The following is a 17,440-nucleotide window of genomic DNA, read 5'->3' as shown; positions in this document are numbered from 1 at the left end:
TAAAACTAATGGCGTTCGTGGGTCCTTTTTAGTACCGTAGGAAATTTGGGAAACAACCCTTTTCCCAGTAAACGTTGTAAGTAGTAATTTGTCATTATCTTAGGACTGCTTTTCGACCTTGAACAGGATTTTCTCTCAAACGTACGCTTCATGCATTTATTTTAGGAACCGCACATTGTTTAAAGAAACGGGGCATTAAAAGTGACGTTAAAAAAAACCCTGCTGGGATGAAAGGTTTCAAAATTTAAACAAAATAGCGGCAAAAATTACGTGCATTACTTTCCAGTAAAACACTGTGTCTATACTGACAATAAACACAATTCCCAGGTAGCTATGCTGGCTTCGTGTCACGAAACGAGGAAAACGCTTCTTTTCTTAATTACTCGTGATTTCCTCGTGTTACTCGTGCTCTTTAGAACTATTCTGCCTTCTCTTCGGAAACTGCACCTCTCTGAGTTTCAGCCGCTCTATATTTACCGATAATTTAACAATGTCAGCTGAGGTGGAGAATATTTTGAAGTCATTTTGGGAGTGGCGACTGAAGGAGAGTCCAGAATTCGCGACTCAAATTGGCGTTCACACTTACGACAAAAGCTTGGATGATCATAGTTTGGACGCGTATGCCAAGAGACAGGTACAGTAATCATTTGCTGTGAATATCACAATAATACTTTGACTGTATGGCGCGGCCGTTACCCCCAACATTAGAGGCGGTTTACAACAAGTGCTGTAGTAATGGTCTAGTTATTTTTATACAGAGTCGATGTAGAGTCTGTGGACAATTTCGAAAAGATAGCTAAAATATGTAAACGACGGCATAAAGGTCGTCGTGCATGTGAGGTCATGTGAGTTACACAGAGAAAAAGTGAAACAGAATTTGCACTTAAACTTACTTGATTTCCATAGACTAGGAAACAAATAGAGTACACACAACTACTGATGTCCCAGTAGTTTTCATTGTAAATAAACAGGAACTTGTTAAAAATCCAAACTGATTGGAGGCAGACCAGTTGGCTATATACACAGCATGGAGGAGTTGAATTCGGGACGACCGAAAACAAATCCATCTAGTGCCACAACAGGTGGGCTCGTCACACAATCTTCCTCCCCTGCATATATCCCTTTCCCTTTATTTGTAAAGGTCAGCTGGAGATCACATGGCAATAACTGTAGAGCCATAAATAGCGTCGCGCACAAATAATGTCACGAAAATTTAACCCCCGGTGTGACTCGACAAACAAACCTTTCCGTGCGCTTTTAAACAACGGCGCTCGTCTTAAAGAAGGCGATGTAGCTAAATGACCGGCAGTCGGTCCCGGTTTTCAAATCACTGAATGACCGGCAGTCTGATATTTTTCTCAAATTTAAGGAATCGAAGGAACACACATCCAATTCAAACTAGGCTATCTTTTGTCGGTTAAGAACTGCCAAGCGATCCCGGGCGGGGACGGGGGTACATAGTTATGTGTGGCGCCGAAGGTTAGGGTTTTCAGGTGTCAATTTTGGCCAATTTGGTCATAAATAGGGTATGATTTTTGCACTCTAGTCTTGAATTGGGTATGTTGTTTAGAAGGAGCTACTTTTTCAGGTCATAAACAGGGTAGGGAAAATCGCAGATTTTGGTTACAAATAGGGTAAGGGTTTTGGGAAGCGGGCAGCACACTCCCACCTAACGGTTGGTTTACGTTCGAGAACGGGGCCACGGTTTATGACAATGATATTTTTTGGGGTCTACTGCCGGTCAAGGTTTTCAAATCACTACATGACCGGAAGTCAGATACTTTTGACAAATTTAGGGAATCGAACGAACCGATCATAAACAATCTTATCTTGTGTCGATTGAGAAGTGTTAAACGATCGTAAAGGGCTTTATATATTTCAGTTTAACGCATGGTGGGCCAGAATAGGCAGGATTGAAATGCTATCTGGTCGTCACATCATGACGCTTGCTCGTGGCGTCTATGCAGCGCACGTGAGTGAGGTCTCTGATCTCTGCCTTTTAATACAGTGACGATCGATCTCGTTTCGTTGCTGTAGCTTGTCATGCTGTCACAAACTCATGATTATAATCGATTCGTTCAATTCCTTAAATTTGTTAAAAGTATCGGACTGCCGGTTATTTGGTGATTTGAAAACGGCGACCGGCAGTCGAAGTCAGGCGGTAAAGGGGGAGGTTATAAAAGAGTGGATTTGCCAGGTCATGGGCTCCTGATTTGGGGTAGTTTCTATGTATTTTTCCTTTTTGGAAAAATAGACTCTACGATTGATTGGATAAATGGTTATATGAGTAATTTAGGATCTCAAATAGTTAGAGTTGTTACTTGACGTGTAGATTTTAGAGTTTTAATACTTGAGCAGTTTGCAATACGTTCATATCCGGGAGCCTAAAAAGCGAAGAACCCCTAGAAAACGAAGACGTCAAAAACGAAGACCCCAACAAAAAGGAAACCTCGAAAACGAAGACCCTCTCGAAATTCTATCCGTGAGACGAGAGATCGATGGCACAACGCCTCGTTCAGTTCGGTCACTTACTGATTGTTTCAAACTGATCACGTGGTAAATCAATTTTAGCAGAAATTCCGATGAAATATTTATTTATTATTATTGGTTTATTTTAGGATTCGTACAAGTACAGGTGCTTAACAATAGGACATAAGTCCCCTATTTGGTTAATACACCCACACCCAACCCCCTAAAAAATATCCCGAAAAAACCCTTCCCTGACCCGACTAAACTACAAATCAAATAATCTGAATAACACAAATACAATCTAAAATATACTAATCAACTTAACAAGTACAGACAAAGAAAATATTAACACAGCGACACTTAGGACAAATTAATTTAAAAGAAAGGAAATTGTCACCATCAAAAACATTTAAAAGTCTAGTAAAATAAAATGACTTAAGTTTACTTTTAAAAGAGCTTATAGTGTCTGAATCCTTGATATTTTCAGGTAAACTGTTCCATATCAAAGTTATTCTGTTGAACTAAAAGTCTCGGAAGGACGACGTACTACAAGCGTTAGTCTTTAAATGCAGCCCCGATGAAGTACGGCGCGTGTTGCCCTTTAGAAAAGAAAAAAAATAACTAAATTCACGAGTGAAATCTATATGCCCATGAAGGGACTTAAAAAAGAAAACTAAGTCAAGATATTCTAACCAGTAATTAAGCGGTAATAACTTAAGCTTGATCTTTGCCTTGTGCAAACACACCAATAAATGTTACGGAATTCATCGTGAAAACATCTTGAGAACAAGACCGGATACGTTACGTCGGTACGTAGAAGACTTTCTTAGGTCATTTTATAGTTGCAAGTAACGCTGGAAGCCCAGGTGACCTTGCTTTGATACAGACCTCTCTGCTTTTCTCACGTAAATGCCAACTAGTTAGCATAAGAACAACTTGATTTACACAACAAGAAAAAAATTCTTTATCAAAACAAGGTCAACTGCAGCCTCGCTGCCATTCAAAGGAAAGATCACTGAACAGACAAGTGGAAAATGGTCGATTGGTTTTTCGTTGCGCTGGAAAAGGGTAACGCAGGCTCTGGGAACGAGATTCGTTGAAAGCCGGAAGCGAGCGACGTGCACGCACGATTCAGCAACCGGAAGTTCAGATCAGTGTTGTTGTTCATTTTGGTGTCTTTGTTATTCCCCAAAGACCATTGGGTCCTATTTATATGTTCTCATCACGGAGGTGAAGAATAAATGAAACTCAATACCTTGTGATCCTTAACACGACAGAAGATGGCGAAAACTGGCGCGTGGTCTGGACCTTTCCAGGCAAAGAGAGGAAGAACTGCCGGTTGCCGAGTTGGGCTTTTGTGTCATTCGCATGTCTTCAACGCTTCTTGTTTCTTTTCTTGTTGTTGTTGTTGTTGTTGTTGTTGTGTTGTTTTTCGTGGAAGCAGATAACACGTATGATGATGCTTCTATATATTCTGTGTTCAGTTATCGGAGAAGAAAACGGGTACTTTGAAATGAATTGAGTATAAAAGAGCTAGGCCATGCTTCCATCCTCGTTTAGTCTTCGTTTTCTTATAAGCTGTTATAAGGGTCTTCGTTTTCTAAGGGTCTTCGTTATCTAGGGGGTCTTCGTTTTTGAGGGGTCTTCGGTCTTCGCTTTTTAGACACCCCAGCTCTGAGCTGTCAGCCGGGTTATCGGCCTCGGCCTTCGGCTTCAGCTACTTCGACCTTGATTATTCTGGATATCACAAAAAACTCATTCAATAATTATTTATAATTTGTAGTCTATGAAATGTACCACTACCCCTCATACCCCGAGTTTGTTTGGTTTGTACAATGGATTATTTGATTGGTGGTTATGAACTTGACTGAATTTTTAATGAAAAATGAACATCTGCTGTGTTTTGAAATTTCAGGATGATTGCAGAGATTTCATAAAGCAGTTAAAAGCAGTCGCCAAATCTGAACTTTCGAAGGTACATGTAGATTATATTCTGTACATTATTAGACTGTTCAAACAAAAAGATTTACGTGCACAAAATCTTATCATAATATATATTATTGTGATCAGCCTAATTTTATATAAAAACAATACAGTTTAATTGTTGGTATTCATTTTTGTAATTCTCTCACACTATACACATTATTACCCAATAGAAAATTATTGAAAATGAATTGTGGCACTGAAAATGTATTTCAATATACAGCTGTAGGTTGGATGCTTACACTAGATTTATTGGAAAGGAAATGTTAATGAACTCAAATGTACATGTTCATGTCGATGTCAGTTGAAGATGGAGGCAATTTATGTAATTATTAATTAATTTTGTTAGTCTAAGTGATTGTGAGGGATTGATAAGGGGGAGGGTGAAGGGGAAGGATTGATGTGGATGCGTCAGAAGCATTACTCTGTTGCTTTAACCAATGCTGAAAATTTATGCCCAAACTGTTTTTTTTTTTTTTTTTTCAGAGTGATGCACTAAATGTCAAGCTTCTTCAAAGGGAAATCGAAATGTATTTGGATGGCTCTAAGCATAAAAGGTGGGAAACATTATGTATACATGTGGCAGCGTGCTATGTAAAAATTATTCCACGTGCGTTCAATTCGCCCCTGAGGCGTGAAGCGCTGAGTTGGCTATAATAATCTCATATCCAGCAAGTGCAAGTGGAATAATTGTTTTATGCAAAAAGACCCCAAACAAAAATAGGAAACTAAACTAAAATAACAAAAAATGCCCCCAAAAATTACGATTATGCTTGCCATATTTGTAGGGGCATGGTATTCTTGCTCATATACACTGTGCCATGATGGCTAAGTCAATAACAACTCTGGAATTGCATTCCAATCGCAATGCAGCGCAACTAACCCAAAATGCGAATCAACGTAACGACCCCAAAACGCAACGAAACGAACCCAAAACCAAACCAATCCAAAACAAAGGAATCCAAAACGCGATGCAGCCAATCCAAAACGAAACGCAACGCAACGAATCCAAAACGCAGTGCATCGAACGAACGAACGCAACGAATCCAAACGAAACCAACCCGAAACAACGAAACGCAACGGAATGAATAAACAAGAAAACGAACGCAACGCTTTGAATCCAAAACGAAACGAATCGAATCGAAATAGAAATTTATGAAACGAATCAGAAACGAAACGCAAGAAATCTAAAACGAAAAGAACCCGAATTGAAACGAAAGGGAACCTGAAACGAAACGGAACGGGACGCAACGGAGGAAAGAACAAACGCAACGTAACGAGTGCAAAACGCAACACAACGCAACGAGAAACGACGGGACGGGAGGAATGCGAAACGCAACGAGACAGGACTGGACAAGAAGAATCCGAAACGCAACATGCCCCAAAACGAAACGAGACGCAACGCAACGCAACGGAAGGAATCCGGAACGAAACGAACCCTAAAAGGAATCGGAACGGAACAGAAAGAACGAAGGAACAAACGTAACGCAACGAATCAGAAACGAAACGGAACGAATCCAAAATGAATCAGATCGAAACCCAACGCAACACAACGAAGCGAATCCAAAAATAAAAGAATCCAAAGTGAGACGAATCAAATCCAATCGCAGCGCAACGCAACAACCCAAAATGCAACGTAGCGTAACGCAACGCAACGAAACGAACCCAAATCGAAACAAAGCGAATCCAGCACGATACTAAACGAGAGAAACGAAACGCAACGCAACGAAACGAAGATGTATGAAGGAGGATGCAGATCTATTTCCAATAATTTTATTTAATTTCATGTAATTTAACATTATACCTTTTATTTTCAAATAGCTACCTGTTTCCTCTAGTAAATTTGGAGGGACCTCAGTTAGAATTGTCAAGGGTGGTTTCAAAGATGAAGTTTGAGACCAGAGAAGACTATGAAAAGTATTTTTCAAGACTAGAAGCCTTTCCAACACAGGTACATGTACAGGATATCGATTGTGGTAATATCAGTACAAATTGTGTTTTGATTAAACGTGTGTTTTGATCTGATTTGTAAATTAAAGCCGGTGTTTAGCTTCATGATTGTACGAGGATAAAGTATATAATTTTTTAGGACACACTAATATGGTGCCTTTATTTTTAATTTTTTGCAGGCTTCCGAACTTATCGCTCTGCTTGAAGAAGGAGTAAAAACACACTATGTACCTCCCCATTTAACGGTGGTAAGCTCATTATAAGGACTTCTAATCTTATATTCGGTTATCAAATCGTTCCAAAACATGAACTCCAGACTCTGGTAATAATATTTATTTTTTACTACTTATATACATATTCAGGTAATTGCATTGTATAGTTCCAGAAGATTTCCATTCCTCCTCCACGGAAGGTTTTTTTTTTAAAGATCCCCCACCCATCTGGAAATTCCAATAAAGCTTCATAAATTTCCCTAAATGTTTTGGTATTAGAGACCCCACCCCACTGCCCTCCCCCCCCCCCCCCGCGCCCCAGGAAATTTCAATCCCTTCTGTAGGGGGAGTGTGGATAATTTCTGGGACTGCACCATTACTGTGTTAAAACATAAAAACTTGACTTACTATTCTGTAGATTTGTTTATAGTTACATTTTTGTATTACATGTACATGTATTTTATTTCTTTCAGTCACATGTTCCAGAGCAAATCAAGAAAGTGTTGAATGCAGATATTACAGGTGACAACCATCTATTCACTCCACTAAAAAGGTTTCCAGAAACATTTTCAGAAGAGGAGAGGTACATTTATCTGTTTTGCTTACATGTCTTTTCCATTGTTATGTTCTTGTTCCAAATAATCACACTTTTGTTGTTCATTTAACACCCTGGGAGGTAGAGAATTCATAATTAAATTTAAATTTAAATTTTGCGGGAATAGGAGTGCAAATTACTGACTTGAGAGAATTTAACTTAAATAGGGCTGGGGGGGGGGGGGGTGGGGTGGGGGTGTTTATTGGGTTTATCAGATCATTATCAATAGGGTTGATTATTCAATTGGAAATTTTGTAAGGAGCTCCCAAAAGGTGTCAAAAGCCACCTCAATACACAGACGTGGCGTGAGGTCATTTCCACCGTAAGATGCACCAATTTCAAAAGACACTGCTTAATAATTCAAATGGATGGCTCCCACAAGTATTAGATTAGTTTTTGTCATAAATTTTTGTCCCTGGCTCGTGCATTACTCAAGAAAATCTTACTTAAAAAAAAGATGTCTTTATTCCTAGGGAATCATTTAAAGAACGTGGTATTAAGCTGATAGAAGAAAAAGTAAAACCAGCATTTAAAAAGATCCACGATTATTATCTTGACGTAAGTAAAGATAATCCGCACTAGTCTTCTCATGATACATGCACAATCAGTCCATCTTAGTTATTATCAAGTTTGACATAAATGTAAGCTTTGTATTTTCTACAAATAACATTTGCAATTCTGGCGAGTTATAGGATGCAATAAATTATGGCTTTTGTTCTGTCATGTTGTCTCTATAATCAGTGTTTTTATTTTTTTGTAGAAGTATCTTCCTCAGACAAGGGATTCCATTTCATGCACTAATTTTCCAAATGGAACTGAATTTTATAAACAGGTGAGAGGAACAAAAGGGTAAATTGAGTGATTAGGTTAGCTGAGGTGGGGGGAGTGGTGATCAAGGTAAAAATACGATTGGAAAAACAGATGCTTTTTTAACATTGCAAACTTCTTGAGGGAAAGCCATGCCTGAAGGTCATAAAACTTCTCAATCGAATTTTCCTTCAAATTAGGACATGCAAGATCTTTGCGAGAATAATGTATGCTTATTTGTTTTGTTTATTTACTCATGCTTTTTCTTACGCCGTGTCTCCTCCAGTAGCTTGCCCGGTCTTACTCCATGATATATTTTAAAAAAGTATGATATGTTCTTGTATATGTATATGCATACGTATGGCAAAGTCCCGACCAAGAAAGAGCCAATCAGAACGCTCGGATATACCTCGAGACTACCTTGCAACAATTGTAATGATTGTAATTATTTTCTGCTTTCTCACGCAGGCTCTAAAGTTTCACATTGCTTGTGACATGACACCGCAAGAAGTTCATGATCTGGGACAAAATGAAGTCAAGAGAATCAGGTCTAGAATGGATAAGGTAAGAAAGTAAACCCAGTAAAGCTGAACTTTTTGAACGGATCCCGTAGACGTTAATAACCGTAAAGAGAGTCCACAATAGGGTTCTCAGATCCCGCTTTCCCGCCCATTTTTTCCAGTTAATCCCACCATCTCGCCCCTTTTTGCCTGGAAATTCCGATCCCGCCTACTTTCCAAGGACGTTTCTGCGTTAATTATTAATTTTTTTAAAATTAATAATTAATTTAATTATTGACACAAACTTTTTAAAACAAGATATTGCATAAAAGATCACAAAAGAATTCAATGGGTAGCAGATAAGTAAGCACAAATGATCAAACGGCTTACTGTTTTGTTTCCTTTTGTCCACGTATCAGTGAAAGAAAAAGATTATTAATTCCCATATTCAAGAGATGGCCCGTAAACACACTTGACAGTTTCTTTCAAAGCTTTCAGCGTCTTCACTTTATTTGAAATATGGCCTCAGAACTTTTCTTTCCGAGTGAAGGCATTCCTGCTCGCACATCCTTTTCGTAATATGGTCTAATATAGGGTGACGCAATTCGTAATGTCGCATACTTCGTTCAGTAAATCACTATCACCGCCATCCGGTGTGGCCATCCTGGCCAAAACAAGCCAAGCGCTTTGGAAAAGACTAGAAAAACTAGAAAGGATCGGGAGGTCAATGTTACAGATAGCCTGCGAACGCAGACGTATTTCCGGCTGTCGCTTAATTGTCTCCGCCGAAAATAACGTGTGCGAAGCCGAGCCAGTAAACCAGTTCTGTGACGTAGGAATTTTAAGCCAATCACAGTTTAGCTCAAGAAGCCCCAGAACTACTGCGCGAAGTATTCGCTGCGAGAAGCGCTCGAGTTTCGTTCTATCATGGGATCTGATTGGCCAAAGGGAAACAAAAGTCATTACGTCACAGAAATCGTCTCCTGGCTCGGGTTCGCAGATGTTATTTTCGACGGAGACAAGCGACAGTCGGAAACACGTCTGCGTTCGCAGGCTAGGTTACAGACGCAAGTATCGAAAATGTCGGAAATGGACGATACGTTTGACAGATCCTGACAGGGTACAGAGCGGTTGCTATTCATTACTTGAAGCCTGATACAGCTATATGGTTCGTTTCTGCCAGCTTGTGGTTTTTGTGCTGGTCAATAACAATTTCTGAAGTCACGTAAAAATTGAAATCACGTATCCCGCTCTGTTCCCCTTGCAAATCCCGCATCCCAACCCCATAGAAACACGAGATCCCGCTCCCGCTCGTAATTGTAATTCCCGCTTCCCGCTCCTGTTTTCAGCTCAAATCCCAAATATCACGGCGAAAAAAAGCCAAATACGGCATCCCGCCAAACCTATTGGGATCCCTCCGTAAACGGGCGCCTGAGTAACAAATCTTTGCTGACAATTTTTATGTTGCAAATAAAACAATTAGATGTCCCGAATATCGGCAAAACTTCACCCAATTTCGTCGAAAGTTTACGTGATTGTCGTCGAAATTTGTCGAAATGTCAGTTAAGAGTTCTCAGAAGTGTTTGTGCCGCGGCTGTTGTCATTGACTGAAAAAAATACCAAGTTACAAAAGTTCAGCAGTGCAGCGGCAATATCCAATCTCATTATTTGACTTTTATGTATTACATTTCGTGATATTTACACGCATATTTTATCTCTTTAAATAAAGAAAAAAAATATATAAAAATTTACAAATTTGGGGATACCCACAGTTAGCAAAGGCTAATCTATAGGCTTGCCATACCTTAAAAAATAATTATTAAATTATAGACCACGCGGCACATATACATTGAATAAATGAATAAATGAATTAATGAATTAATTACGTCTACGTGTGAGACATTTGGGAAACTTATATTCTAGCCTTTGTCAAATGGTAACTCATGATGTATTTGTTTTTTGTTACAGATTATCAAGGAGGTGGGTTTTGAAGGCAATTTGAAAGAATTCCTCGAGATGCTTAGAACTGAAAAGCGGTTTTATTATGACACAAAAGTAAGTTTTCTATCTTCATCTTAGATTGAACTGTTTCCTTGGTGTGCGGTGTGTGGGTGCTTTTATGCAGTAGTATGAATTTTTAAGCATTTCTCCACGCTTGCTAAATTTCATAGCCGCCGTAGCTTAGTCCTTGGCTGACTCTTGGATGAAAAATATAGCAGCTAGTAATTTCTTTGATAATTAACATGTGCGTTAGATAATATGTGGTTTATACCTAGAATGTGACTTAGAGACTTAGGATTGTGGTGGACAATGTACAGTGATTTTCATGATGGGTTTACTTACATCTGGCACATGCCAAAAAAAATAAAAAAATAAAAAAACGAAAAAGAAACGCCAATTTGTTGACGAGTTTCGCTTGCTCTGGTTTAATTGACAGGAAGAGCTGCTTAATGGTTGTAAAGATTTGTGTCAGAAGATTATCAAGCCGAAGCTGAAGGATTATTTTAAGGAAATACCCAAGAGCCCGTTCGAGTAAGTCTCGTACCTTTTTGTTAAACAAGAGAGCGGGAGTACAGAAGCGAGTTTTCACCGCTATCTTGGAGCTAAAATGCACCTTATTGGCATTGCCAATATCCTTCTGCCAAAACCCTTGATGCAGTGTGTTTATGAAACCAAAAATTCCCGAAGTGGTAGTGAACGTTTGCTTCTTACCATAAGAGTTCGTGTTACTTTTGTAACGTTGTACAATTGAATTTCTCCTTACAGACGCTTTCTTTATACGCACACCTCTTACAGATCAACGACTGAAAGTTTACGCCCCACAAGATACCGATATTGCTGTCACGGACAACCGGCAAATTCTAATTACTTTGACAATCATTCTCTGAGGGACACTCAAATGTACTATTAACGGGAGAAACCAGAATTCATGCAATCTTTACCTTTATATTATGGACAGCTCTCTATATATCACGAACAGTTCACGTGGTAGGCTTAGACCAGCGATCCCAGAATTTATACGATCTTTCCCTGCATAATACCTTATTATACAAACAGTTTACTTAGCTTTAAAGAAACCAGAATTCACACGCAGCCTTAACCCCCATATGTGGACGCCTCTGTGTTAAGAACAGTTCACCCAGACTTAGTGAAACCAGAATTGTTACAATCTTTACCTCAGTCTATAATACGGACACTGCCTTCTATCCCTTTGGAGTCCGTGTTAAAGAGGTTCGACTGACCTTACTTTCTTGAGCATTTGAGGACCCGTAACGAGATCTGCATTGACTTTCGAGGGCTTAATGTTTGTACGGCCTCAATAAACTGGCACTTCTTAAAGGCTGGATTTCACTAGCGCCGGAGTTGGAGTCATCGCTCATCATCTATTGAAAGCAAGATAGTCGGAGTCGCAGGCAGAAGCCGAAGAATTTACCGATCACACTGCTCGATTCCAGGTATCTTGATTGGTTGGTTCTTCTGCTTCTGCTTTAGCGTGTGTCGACTCCGATTCCGTCGAGCTCATGGCTCCACTTACGACTCCGATTTTGCATTTTCACTAAGTTGTACGCCTTTTTAAAGCTCTTACTGCGATCCAACTCCGTCATTAGTGAAAACCGTGGCCAATAGAAAACATTTCATTATAATTCGCAGGATCATTGAGATACCAGCTGAAGCGGCCCTACTGAGTTCAGTAGCTTTCTATAATGGACCATCTAAAGACGGCACGAGACCTGGGCAGTTTCTAGTAAACACTTATAAACACAATACAAGGTACAAATTTAAGCCTTTTTTTCGCAACATCAGATCTATTATCGTTCCGTCCCTCGCTCTACTACACCCGTAAGTTCTTTCCTTCTTAGTATTTTAATTAATGTGGTTGTATTGCATACATGGTGTCAAAAATCTAGACAGTTTGCAACAGAGAACTGTCTGATCCCCTGAATGAATTGTGCAGTGACTTAAAAGGCACGATGGAAAGCGATAAGTGTAAGTCGCACATAAACAAGTGTATATTTAATTAATTGCAGGGTTGTGCTTTGTATTGGGGTTTGTGTTTCGATACCATGCATACAAAATATATCGATTCCGGTTAGATCTCTTTTACTATCCAAATTTAGTATTGGCTGAGTGGCCGTACACTTTCAGCAATTAGTGCGCAGTGGCTGGAGGTCGTCCACTAAATGGCGACACTTTTTTCGTTTTTCCAAAGTGTTGAAGAACCTTTTGATGCAAATGGTAATTAATTTCCGAGAAGACTAAAAGAAGGACATTTACGGTTTCTTGACTTTAAAAAATGTGAAATTATAGAACACAACTGCAATTTCAATTGACAATTCAGTCCGAGCGCTCTTCCTAAGGCGCGAAGTTTAATCTGACTACGTCGGGAAATGGAAACCGTTATTTGAAGTAAATTTCAGTTAGAATTCTACTAAAACAATTAGATTATTCTCTCTCGAGTTCTATGAGGTGATAGTTGATTCGGCCTTCGGCCTCTTCAACTAACACCTCATAGAAAACTCGAGCTCGTGATCTAATTGTTAAATAATGTTCATAACAAGCGAAAACTATGATCTCACTTTGATATATAGACCGCAAATTTAGGAGCTACTTCTTTCCACGACTTTTATTTTTTCAGACCAAAGTACGAGATGGTTTCTCTTGCTCTTCATGAGGCTGAACCAGGTCATCACTTACAGGTAAATCGTAAAAATAAATGCGATAAAGATGACGACGAGGTTTGGTGTACGTAATTATCATAAATTGAAACACAAAACGAAACGAAACGCAACGATTCCAAACGAAGCAAAACGAAAGGAAAGTCAACTCAGGTTCATGCATGACTATCAGAGTAGCAACGTCCGATTGGTCACTAATTAAACAATAAAAACACGAAAAGAGAAAGCAAACAAGCAAGTACATACTTTATTTCAGGTTGCGTTTGCAATGGAGCAAGAGGGGCAGCCTTCTTTCAGGCGGCATGTGGAGGACAGGAGGTACTATGAAGTACCAGCTCGGTTTGCTTTCCACACTGCTTACATGGAGGTATTGTATGTTATACGGAAAAATCAAAGAGGATACATAAATTGGTTGTAACTGAGTTTCACGCCCTGAGGCGATCATCAGTCAAGCTTTATTGCGATGAAAAATATACCTTCCATTTATATATGTAAAACATGGTTATGGTAATTATTGTGGTGATGATGTGATCAATAATTTAGTGATCTATAGTCGTATTGGGCATTGTGTATATATAATTATGAATATAAAGTGGAACCTCGATTTGACGAGCCTCGATATAACGAAGTCCAGCTCGGTATGACAAACGATATTCTTCGCCCTTGCAATAGTAGAATGTATGACTGAACGCACCTCGATACAGCGAAACCTCGTTCATAGCGAACATATTTTACCCAGGTTTTGGCACTTCGATCGTTATATTGAGGTTCCAGTGTAGTCAGTGTAGAGGGAGCAAACAGCGAACTTCTTCACAGGTCACACACTTTATTAGAGGTTTCGCCCGTTCGGGCTTCTTCAGTAAAAGTGTCACGTAATGGATTAGAAATACTTGCAATAAAAATTATTGCTGTGAATAAGTCTTAGATAGGCTAAAGATTACAATGCATTCAAAATATAAATTACAAACAGTAAAATGCAAATTAGCGGAGTAGGAAAAAGTGCTATTTTATCAGTACAAATTAAATTCTTAATAATGCAGTGTATGCAAGTGATTAAGATGTTTATGGATCACTGTCATTTTAAAAGTCACTAATTAATTCAGTTTTTCAGGTAAAATTTAAAAGAAGGTGTCGACCTTAAAAGAGTATTGTCAAGATTGTTTCAGATGTTTACTATGCGATAAATTAGCACTGTGCACTTTTAATAGTACATTTGAGTGTCTAAAGAACATGATTGCCAATAGCGTAAACTTTCAGTCTTGCGTTGATCAGTAATCTTGCCCTCATTGTATTAATGGTAACATACTCAATCACTCGGTACCTAATAGACGGTCATAACGTTAGTTTATCATTCAAGTGAAGTCGTGATTGTTGTGTTCTAGGGCTGGGCCCTGTACTGTGAGCACCTTGGCGAGGAGATGGGCTTGTATAAAGATCCCTATGATTTGTAAGTTCATTTTTTTAGTTGTAGAACTATCATATAGAGCTTCTAACGTGTTCCGTTTCCCGGTCTCATTACCACCTGTCTTCTTGTAAGCTATGTCAGGCCTACATTGTCAGGTATGTTCCGCCAATTGGGATCGGTGTGGTCCTCAGTCTTTCTCGAATGGAGCCTACTTTGAAGATGTGGGGCACATTTGTTCCCGAAGATTGAGGAGAGAATTGCGAGTACTTTGTGATAATTAATTTTACGTCTGAATATTTGCTTTGGCCAAATGGTTACTTTATATGGATTTGTGATTTTTGGTAAACAGTCTTGCACACCCTGCCCCATGCTGACGGCTCTATTTCATGCGTGAAATAGAAATGTTCTGGTTCACACTTCTTCGCACAATGCGGTACTTTTATTGTGTGCTTTCTTCCAGGTTTGGCCGATTGTCAGCTGAGATTCTGAGAGCGTGCAGATTGGTAGTCGATACAGGGATGCACGCGTTTGGGTAAGAAAAAGAGCTCCAAAAAAGCGAGCAAAGCGACAGAGGCAGGCAGGCAGACAGACAGACCGACCGACCGACCAACCGACAAACTGAAAGACAGGCAGGCAGGTAGACAGATAGAAAGACAGGCAGGCAGACAGACAGACAGACAGACAGACCAATCGACAGACAGACAGACAGACAGGCAGGCAGGCAGGTAGACAGACAGACAGGCAGGCAGACAGAGAGGCAGACAGACCGACAGACCGACTGACCGACAGGCAGGCAGGCAGGCAGACAGACAGACATACAGACACGCAGGCAGGCAGGCAGGCAGGCAGGGCAGGCAAGAAGGCAGGAAGACAGTAGACGATTCTGAGTCAAATAAGGCATAACGTTTTTGCTCTTTTTCAAACTTTCGAGTTTTCTTACGTTTCAGATGGAGTCGGCAGCAGGCTGTAGACTTCATGGCAGAAAATACTGCAACTTCCCTTCACAGTGTGAACACAGAAATTGATCGTTACATTATCTGGCCTGGGCAGGTTGGTGCCTGTTTTTCTTTGGCTTACTTTTGTATACCAGATTTTATGCTTCTAGCAGGGAATAGAAGACGTTGAAATACCCCATGTTACTTTGAATGTTGGGGTTGGCTGGTGAAGGAATGGGTGCAATTGATTAGATAATATCTCAATTATTCCACCTCCTTTTCTAGCTTAACAACGCATGTAATGATACGCACATGTACTCTCACTTTCGCTGTAATAAGGAAAGACTCCAATTAGGTTTAGGCTATAAAAAAGAAGTTCATAATGTAACAAGTCAGTCAGGGACTTGATTTTGTATCTCTCCGATAATGCTACATTTTTTGCTTACATACAGCTGTTTTGTTACAGGCTTGTGCTTACAAGGTGGGAGAAATCAAGATAAAGGAACTGAGAAGGAAAGCGGAACAGAAACTGGGTAAACTTGTTTTTGTCTAAGAACACTTAACCCATTTACACCTGGAGTGTTTTTTTTTTTTTTTTTTAGCAAAAACGCATTTTGGACATTTTGGACTTCTTCAGGCTGGATATATATGGGCCAAATTAGCTCCATTCTACTCAAAAAGGCATTTGCAACATGACAGCATGCCTTGCTTTCCTCTAGCATCGCGTTTTATGACATTTTTGCTCGGGCATGCGCAGAAATAAAAAAAATGACCTACGTCTTTAGACTTTTCGTTTTTTTTTTCTTTTGCCTTTCCATCTTCTCCTTTTCGTTTCTTTTTGCTGTATCGGTTGACCTTCTCCTGAGCTTGCTTCCAGTTCCAGAATTTCGAGAAAGTAGTTTTTCGCTCAAATTTCTGAGCATTTTCGTGCATAATTCAGGCTCAATTGACCCAGTCACTCTGATCTGGGTATTATTGGAAAGATCTTTTCCTCCTACAGGACTTGAGTAGGAGTGATGCCAATTTTTGGTCAAGGTGGTGACGTCAGAAGTGGGACAAAGGCACACGCGCGTTACGGCTGTGACGGTTGCCGCCGGCACAGGCGTCAATGGGTTAAGAAGTACAAAAAAGTCGAAATGACATTATTCATCGTGGTTTTTTGTTCTTTCAGGGGATAAATTTGATATCAAAGATTATCATCACGTTCTTCTCTCGGCTGGACCAATGGGCTTGGATACGCTAGAAGAAGCTGTGGACGAGTACATCGACAGCATACTCGCACAGTGAACACAGGGATAATTGACTGCAGCTGCATTGTCGGAGGACCATATCCCTAAATTCAACAACAACAACAACAAGAACAACAACAACATCTTTTATTTAAACACGGCTAATATAGCTTATGGAGCCGTGTAAAAAATGTTAATAAAATAATAAAATAAAATATAAAAAGTAAAATAATAAAATAAAAATACAAGGAATTTTATTTTTAAATCATCCCCCAGATTATCAAATATGTCCTTGATTATCAATTGATTCTTTTTTGTTTTACCCCAGAGGTTGTCAATTGATCCCTTTGATTATCAATTGATTCCATAACTTCGGTGCGTAAATTTCTCAATTAATTGAGCTAGCCTGGTGATGCCTCTTGTTATGGAGGGTAAATTTTGCAATTGATGCCCTTGTTTATCAATTGATTCTCTTAACTTTGGCGCCCAAATTTTGATCCCCCGGTATTCTATCCTTTTCGTAATTCATGCCTCTTGATATCGAGCCTAAATTTACAATTGATGTCCTTGACTATCAATTTATTCCCCTGACTTTGGTGTCTAAATTTCTCAATTGATCTCCTGGTCATCCTTCTTACTATGGAGCATACGTTTTACAATTGATGCCCTTGATTATCAA

At 39.5% G+C, this 17,440-nt stretch overlaps 1 protein-coding gene across 1 annotated transcript; it reads left to right on the top strand.

Annotated features, from left to right (window-relative positions):
* The first annotated feature begins 391 nt into the window (after positions 1 to 391).
* Positions 392 to 17,013, top strand: LOC110055923 (uncharacterized). The gene is made up of 19 exons (XM_020762354.2): positions 392 to 634; positions 4,385 to 4,444; positions 4,939 to 5,009; positions 6,274 to 6,403; positions 6,582 to 6,650; positions 7,088 to 7,197; positions 7,683 to 7,767; positions 7,970 to 8,041; positions 8,485 to 8,580; positions 10,485 to 10,571; positions 10,954 to 11,048; positions 12,168 to 12,287; positions 13,153 to 13,213; positions 13,449 to 13,559; positions 14,575 to 14,639; positions 15,058 to 15,129; positions 15,545 to 15,647; positions 15,999 to 16,065; positions 16,704 to 17,013. Exons 1-19 carry the CDS (start codon positions 491 to 493, stop codon positions 16,817 to 16,819), a joined length of 1,734 nt encoding a protein of 577 aa, XP_020618013.1. The 5' UTR covers positions 392 to 490; the 3' UTR covers positions 16,820 to 17,013.
* Positions 17,014 to 17,440: the final 427 nt, after the last annotated feature.

The sequence above is a fragment of the Orbicella faveolata genome, unplaced genomic scaffold (assembly GCF_042242905.1).
Source record: "Orbicella faveolata isolate gen_17 unplaced genomic scaffold, um_ofav_v1 contig_36, whole genome shotgun sequence".
Lineage (NCBI taxonomy): Eukaryota > Metazoa > Cnidaria > Anthozoa > Scleractinia > Merulinidae > Orbicella > Orbicella faveolata.
Note: the sequence above shows the minus strand (reverse complement) of the source record. Positions and strands in the feature narration are given on the sequence as shown.